The following is an 8,465-nucleotide window of genomic DNA, read 5'->3' on the forward strand; positions in this document are numbered from 1 at the left end:
AAAACTGATAGAATGCTCTGATAAAACTGGTTTCCGACCCTGGATCTTGTGACTTTAGGGTCAGTAGCCATCTTGCCTGACGCTGTGGAGCTTCTCGCTCCCTGCAGGGACCCCTCCCCTGATAGGAGTGATAGGAGCTAAAATATCAATAAAGCAGAGTAAAATTGTAAAGTAAGGGGATAAATAACTTCTTTAAAGGACATCTACCACAAGCATGAAGGATTGTAAACCAATCTTCTTGTAGCTTCTTATGCCCTTGCTTTTAAGAAATAACGGCTTTTAAAAATCATGCAAATGGGCCAGAGGGTCTCCAGGCTCCATTGACATCTATGGAGCAACAGAGCCCCTCAGACTCATTTGCATAATTTTGAAAAGCTTTTTTTCATAAACAAGGTCCTAAGAAGCTAAAGGAAGATTACAACCTGCCAGAGTGGGCACACACCAGTATGTCAGTGCTTGGTTTACAAATCCTTACTTCTGGTGGTAGATTTCCTTTAACCCTTTCAGGACCTCACCCTTTTTTGTTTTTTCATTTTTCACTCCCCATGATCAAAAATCTATAACTTTTTTATTTTTACATGTACAGAGCTGTGTGAGAGCTTGTTTTCGGCGTAACAAATTGCACTTCATAGTGATGGTATTTATTATTCCATGCCGTGTACTCAGAAAAATTCCAAATGCAGTGAAATGCATTTGCATTTGCCGTTTTCTTGTGAAATGTCGTTTTCTTGTGGGCTTGGATCTTACGGCTTTCACTGTACACCCCAAATGACATGTCTACTTCATTCTTTGGGTGGGTACGATTACGGGGATAACAAATTTGTAAAGGTTTTATAATGTTTTCATAGATTTAAAAAATTAAAACAACCTGTACAAAAATTTTTGGGGGGATTTTGCCATCTTCGGGCGCTAATAACTTTTTTATACTTTGGTATATTGAGCTGTAGGTGGTGTTGTTTTTTGTGAATTTTCATGACATTTACAATGTTATCATTTTTAGGACTGTGCGACCTTTTGATCACTTTTTATAGAATTGAAAAAAAAAATTTAAATGGCAAAAAAGTGCCATTTTCGACTTTGGGCGCAATTTTCCATTACGGGGTTAAACGCATTGAAAAACCGTTAATATATTTTGATAGATCGGGCATTTTCGGACGCGTCGATACCTGATGTGTTTATGATTTTTACTGTTTATTTACATTTATATCAGTTCTAGGGAAAGGGGGGTGATTTGAGTTTTTAGGTTTTTTATTATAACTTTTTTTTTTTTTTTACTTTTTTTTATTTTTACTATTTTTCAGACTCCCTAGGGTACTTTAACCCTAGGTTGTCTGTACAATCCTATCATATACTGCCATACGACAGTATGGCGGTATATGGGGATTTTACTCCTCATACATTACAATGTGCTGATAGCACCGAGGCTACCATGGCGACGGATCGCCGCTCCCCGATGACGTCACGGGGAGCTACGATCCTCGGAAAGATGGCGGCACCCATGCGGCAGCTTTGCCGGCGGCGATCAGCGGGAAAACACCCGCGATCGGTGCTGGCAGTATGCAGCAAAGACTTACCGGCTATGGAGAGGGCTCAGCCCGTGAGCCCTCTCCTATCACCCACGGCCGACCCGTGACGTGCTATTACGCCACGGGTCGTGAAAGGGTTAAAGTGGTTGTTGAACGTTTAAAGAGGGCCTGCTTACTAAAGTAAGCAGCTCCTAGTGCTAAAACAAATGCAGCAGTGTTATACTTTTAGCATTATCAGAAACCTCCGATAACGCTAACTAACACCGCTGCGATGTACAATACTAACGCTGGACCCCTCTCAAAGCAGTCCAGTGTATTCATGAGGGGGCGGGTTTAAGGGTGGTGACTGCCGGTGCCCTATGAAGCGAGCGGGGCGGTCCGGGGCAGAGGCAGCGCCTCGGACCCTTATGAACAACGCTTTGAGAGTGGTATTGGTGTTGCTTAGCGTTATCAAAGCTTCCTACCTTAGTAAACAGCTCCTAGTGCACATTTTCAGAGTGACGGGTCCTCTTTTATTGCTGTCCCCTATTCGTAGGATAGATGTTTACAACCAATTTATATCTTGTTTCAAATAATCCTTTCTAAAGATTCACCATTGAGCACCAGATATCTTAGTCTGCCTGGTGCGCCTTAGGCGCTGCCTGTGTGCAAATTTACTAACTTTTTAAATTATTTTTAAATAGCCTTCCAAAATATACAGCACACATGAAAAGCTGTTTCACATAGAGGTTGGGGGTTGTATAAGGCATTCAAAGGGCAAACTTATTTAAAGGGGTTGTCCACTTGTAGTAAAAAAAAAATGTAAATTGTTTGTGTAATGAAAAGTTCTACGGTTTTCCAATAGAATTCCTAAGGAATTCTATAGGAAACTTCAATGTTTTTGCCGGTCCCTCTTCATGTGATGTCACACAGGTGCATGGTCCATTAAATCCCTGGTCGTGGGATGTCACATAGGTGCACTGCTCGTTATATCCCCAGTCATGTGATGTTACAAAGGTGCATGGCTCGTTATGTAAGTGGTCATGTAATGTCCCACAGGTGCACAGCATGTTATGACACACAGTTCTTACTACTCTCTGTGATATAACAAGCCATGCACCTGTGTGACATCAAATGACCAGGGATATAACAAGCCGTGCACCTGTGTGACATCCACAGGAAGACACATTGAAGCTGCGTATAGAATGACGGCAAACAGAGATCCGGAAAACCGTAAGGAATTTATACACAAAGTCTATTTGATATTCTTTGTGTAATGAAAAGTTATACAATTTTTCCGTTATTTACTGGCAGTGGACAACACCTTTAACTTTTAGGCTCAAAGGGAATCTGTAAGACAGTGTAAAATATTATAAATTAAGAAATTACCCCAAATTAATTACAGTATTGGTAAAAATAAGTATTTATTGACTCCATTGTACGTATGATACATCATAAATATATCTATATCTATATAGTCTTTTGCTGTTGTGCCAAGATGGGGAAGATTGTACACTATGATGCCATAAATCTTACATTTATTACAAAAAAAGTATTTATTAGCAGCAAATGTCACTATAAGAGGAACCAAGCATCTCCCCGGTTCTGGTTGTTAAAGGTAAGTTTACCGTCTGAGAGGGGTTGACCAGACTCCTAAATTATCCACGATTAACAGCAGCATCATCAAGGGCATTTATAATCCCAGTGAACTCTCATATTGGGTAAAATTAAATTTTTATGTTCTTGGTGCACTAAGGGCGGAGCTATTCCTGCTGGCGCGACCTATTTCTTTCTCTGAAGGTTGTAGTTCAAAAGATCCAATGTCTCCAAAGCCTACACTAAACCTTATAGGTGAAGCACTCCCTATTGCAAGCATATACCGCTCAACAACGCCCACACAGTGTGCTCCGGACCTACTGGCCCCGCCCATGGTGCACCTAAAACCCTATTTACATATAGATCAAAATTAATATTCCTATAGGCCATATGTTTAGCTGGGCAAACTGTATTATTGTCACCCGGATATCAGTGATAATTCAGTTGTTTCAAAACCTTGTTAACATTAGTGATAAGAGAAGTATTGTATTTCCATATGGTCGTGTCTTTATAAAGAGACGTCAACGGGAGATGTGGTTCAATTGGTGCCCGGCCGTGGTGAAGGCCTGCGATATAAAAGGGAACGTGAACACTTCTCTTATAAGTTTTAAATGCATAATGAACAGAAATCTGAATGACTTCCCGCGGGTTGACTATCATCTTATGGTTGTTGCTGAAGTTTGGCCTTTGTGGTTCATAGTATACCAGCTGCAAGATGTTGGTTCCTGGGACGCTTTTAGGAAAAGCTGTCCGGAAAACGGGAACGGTGATAGTTTTTGGGTAGTAATGGTTTCTTATAATGTAAACAGCCGTACGCGGATAGTATTTTTCTAGATCTTTCATTAGGTCATGCCAGGTTTGGTGATGTCTCGGCAGGATGATCTCATCTATATCATTGAAGGTGACGTATCGGCTTCTGTACATGTTTCTGTACAAGCAATCGCTCAGAGCTGGGAGCTGTCCATAATATCCAATTTGGTTTTCTTGGTTCATACTTTGGTGCCAGACATCAGATGTTCTTAGATATCTGTCTATTGGCCAAGGTACAATCTCTACAAATCCTTCTGAGACGTAGTGATCAAGAACTTGTCCGATGGCCTCACTGCAGCTGTTCTTGTAGATGACCACTTTCTGGGCCCCTAGAATACGATACATCTCTAGGGCTTGGATAAACTGTAATACGTTGTCATGTTTTCCGAACATTGTAGAGATACAGACTGTGAAGTTTGCAGAGAAGGGCTGAGGATCCCGGTTCCTGATCTCAAAAACAGGAACATGACTTGTATTTCTATTGACGGACCAGTGGATGGAAATGTACTCAGAAGAGCAGCTCCGAGGCTCGGGGCAGAGCACATCTGCCGGACCATATCTAAAGCCAAACCAATGGAAGTGGGTGTCTATAGTGGCTTTTACAGGACCATATTCCGATCTATTCTCTTTACAATAAAACCAACAATATAACTCCTTCACATCTTCACCATGGTTAATGGTCAGCACTCTCACAGTCCTCGACTCTCTGGCGTCATAATAAGCCGATATGACAAAGGTTTTGTTGTTTTCCAAAGGGGTGATGGAGTCCCTGGAGATGACCAAGGTTTTACTGCTCTTTGGTAAGGTGTTTGTATAATTTAAAATATTCCAGACTTTCATTCCTGCCCAGTCCCCTGGTATACAGTGATATGAAAGAGAAACTAGTCCAAAAAGGCCAAACGTAAAAGAGAACAAACCCCACTTCATGTCTTCTGTAGGTGGATGTCCAAAAATAAAGTCAAGCGTAAATGTCTGAAAAAGAAGGTGGAAACGTTTATTATGAAGAATCAATATGGGACTTGCTACTGATCGATCGCTATTTATGTACCCAACGTTCCTGAACGTCATGGTGCAGATACGGTTGTACCTATGGCCACCATTGGCTGGCCTTCTTCATACATACTGTGTGTTTGCTGTACAATGCAGCACTGAACCAATTAAATATGGCCAGCAAAGATCAGAGGTCATCAGGGGCGGTGATCAGTTTGCTATGACAGCTGGGAGTTTTTCTCAGACTTCCAGGCTTATCATATTGCCTGATCTGTAACTGTTTGCCAGTGAAATTCCCATATAGTGTAATACAGTGTAGTATATGGAGTGATCAGACACAATTATATCTAAAAAATAAAAAAACTAAAATTTCAAATCCGCCCCTTCTCCCTAAAAGTGATATAAAAATATATTGATATTTTATACATAATGAAAACTCTGGATCCACCATTATGATATCTATTTCCCAATACCAATCCCACCTGTACATTGTTTCTTTTTCTACTGATGAGCCGGGGACGATGGCATGATGGGACATTTTTGATAATTTTTCACTCATTGTATATATAGGCAGAGTTTTTACAGGGTCAGTTATCAAGGAATGGAAGCTGCAACTGTTTAGGGTTGTGTAAACATGGCAGGAGCTGATAGGGACTGTAACAATCCTTACATCCTGAATAATTGCACATTTTTGGCAGTGGCGGCCCCAGTAAAGCCTTCATTCTGTTGTTGTATTAAAAATATATAAAAATTGGAGTCCTGAAGACACTGTTTCACAACTTTGTCAGGTGTGTGTGACTATGACCCACCCTCCTATACGAAATTTTTTTTTTTTTAACATTTTGTTTTCTTTCTGTACTATGTCACTTCTCCGCTGCCCCATTCTTATATATTATGACATTCCTGTATTTTAAATAGTATGACACTCTCGACCCCCACTTCTATAGACTATTACTGTCAGTGCCCCTATAACTATACACTATGACGTCCCTATGTCCCGCTCTTACAGTATATACTACCCCATGTGCCTCAAATGGTACATAAAGACTATGGGGGAAATTTATCATATGATAAGGCTACGTCCACCCCGTTCCAGAGGCTTAGGCCAGGTCGGAACTTTTTGAAAGTATGTCGGCATGGGGCGGGAACACCACTGTGCCCGCCCACTCCACCAGAGGCTGTGGCCCTCCATGCTCACATGGCGTGGAGGTGCGTAGTCACAGATATAATTATATCAGCTCTTCTTCGGCAGAAACTGGCAGAGAAGCCCCCCTATAAATACAAGTACTTACACAGTGCTTAAAGCATGAAGATTGGGACTTTCCACTGTATGAAAGTTACTCCACATGTGCCAAGGTCCTCTCAGATCTCCAGTGTCTGTGTCTGACTCCAGCAAAGTAGAAAACTAGTCGTCACATAGTAGTCGGGTCCATCTGGACATGTAGATACATTGGTAGGACAATCCAGGGAGGGGGATCCTGGTTGTGTCTTCTCTTCATACCCTTATCACTGACACAGCTCTACTATCAGGCTACAGTGTACACAGGACCAGGTTACCCGCCCAACCAGGTTGATGCATGTCAATGGACTCCTACCCCCTCCCCATTCTGTAGGGTCTATATGTAAATAAGGAGACCATTGAAAGGAGACAAAGGGCTAAAGGTCACCTGAAAACGAAGGGTAAAAGACATGTAAATTATTGTGAGAAAATTTAATTAAAGCGATCTGCTCTTTCCTTTCGGTTCATTTTTCCACATGCAAGTTAATTGTAGGAAAATCTTCAATATTGTGAAATAGGAAAATAAAAGTAATCAGAATTAATTTAAAAAAATATGTATTTTATTATGTACACTGTGGCATTTTACTTTATTCCTTGTTTTTTAAAATGGAAAAAAATAATGAAAAATATTCATATATTGTGACAAAGAAAGTCTTTATTTCGACAGAGGCGTGTAGGGGGGTAGCTTTTATGTTGAGCTCTTATTAGGAGAGGAGAGAACACAAAATAATAATTTGAATACTAATAATTTATTTATATAGCGCACACAGATTACTCAGTGCTGCACATAAGTTGCCAAATTGGTCCCTGTCCTCGTGGGGCTCACAATCTAAACAACCTAACAGTATGTTTTGGAGATTGTGAATACATGATCAAATATGTTAAAGAAAAAGTAAAAAAATACTTTGAAATTGGGATAGTGCGGTCATTTTCAGATGCTTATACAGGTGGTCCCCTACTTAAGGACACCCCACTTACAGATAACCCCTAGTTATAGACAGACCCCTCTGCCCCCTGTGACCTGGTAAAGCTCTCTGGATGCTTTACTTTACTTCCAGGCTGCAATCATCACTTTACATAAACCCCTATTGTTTTCTCCCCCACTCTAGCATTAATTATTCCCATACCTCATAAAGAATGGCCGGGCCATTATACAAGTACTGCCACCTCCTGTATTGCCCCTCCTTCCTCATAGATTGTAAGCTCTTGTGAGCAGGGTTCTCAATCCTATTATTCCAATTTATGATTATTTTATTGCTCTGTAATGTTTTGTGTGGAAAGTGATGATTATTATTACCACTATCAAAGATTTTGAGAAATTACAAAGGCTCATAAAAATTATTTTTGAGATTTTATATAATGTAGGGGCTTAAGATGGAGGAGCATTGGGCATGTCTGAGTGTATGTATAACATGAATCTGATCAGTCCGCAGGGGGCCATTGTCTCCTATTGATTGTGATACCTGTAGGTGTGGGAGTATGGCAGGGATCTCTTACTTATGGAAATGTGAACAATAATAGGTCTGATCCCGGAGATACCGGAAAATGTCTCCCTTTCTGGTCCTCATACTGACTTTTCCAGGAGCCATAAGCACAGGGTGACTTGACTTTAGGATTGTGGGGAGGGGATAACTCATGAAGCTTTGTCCAAATAAAGTAGTTTTGTAGATATAATCAGGATGATTCTGTAAGATGAAAGGACACGTGTTACTGTGAGAAGTATCAGGAGTAGACATCACTTCCTGTCTTTTGTCTTTCTTCCTAATTGTCTAACCAAAAGAACGGGAGAGAAAACATGTCTGTAGCCTCAGGCGGTATAATACTGGGGTCATAATGTTATATCACACTGATGTCCTACATCTACTTCATATATGAGAGGATTTTTACCTCAGAAATCGTAATTACTAAAGGAGTTTCAGTAGTCCCCGCGTCCCCTTTCGTCATGGTCCGAGTTATCGGACAGACATGGCAGATACATATGTCAGCTTATTACCTCATATATTTGTATTTGGATGATGTACATGGGAACATACTTTATTCACAATAGATATGGCTGCTGGATGTTACTAGGAAGCGTTATTACCTCACATAATGTGGACATGGCAGGAGTTTTACCTCATAAATTCGTACAGTTTTGTTAGGATGAATCCCTGGCGATGATATTTCTGAGCTGAGATCTATAGTCTTGTTTGCCCGTAACATTAAATTCTTGGTATTTTATCTATTCTATTATCTTTAGAACTTGTTGTATGTGACCATATTGCTGGGATATATCATTGCTCTAC

At 40.5% G+C, this 8,465-nt stretch overlaps 1 protein-coding gene across 1 annotated transcript; it reads right to left on the minus strand.

The window, feature by feature from the left end:
- Positions 1–3,530: 3,530 nt before the first annotated feature.
- Positions 3,531–8,124, minus strand: LOC140076468 (uncharacterized). The gene is made up of 3 exons (XM_072122996.1): positions 8,068–8,124; positions 7,755–7,865; positions 3,531–4,883 (listed from the first exon to the last, which is right to left on the minus strand). Exons 1-3 carry the CDS (start codon positions 8,122–8,124, stop codon positions 3,531–3,533), a joined length of 1,521 nt encoding a protein of 506 aa, XP_071979097.1.
- Between the last annotated feature and the right edge of the window lie 341 nt (positions 8,125–8,465).

This window comes from Engystomops pustulosus, chromosome 9 (genome assembly GCF_040894005.1).
Source record: "Engystomops pustulosus chromosome 9, aEngPut4.maternal, whole genome shotgun sequence".
In the NCBI taxonomy this organism is placed as follows: Eukaryota; Metazoa; Chordata; class Amphibia; order Anura; family Leptodactylidae; genus Engystomops; species Engystomops pustulosus.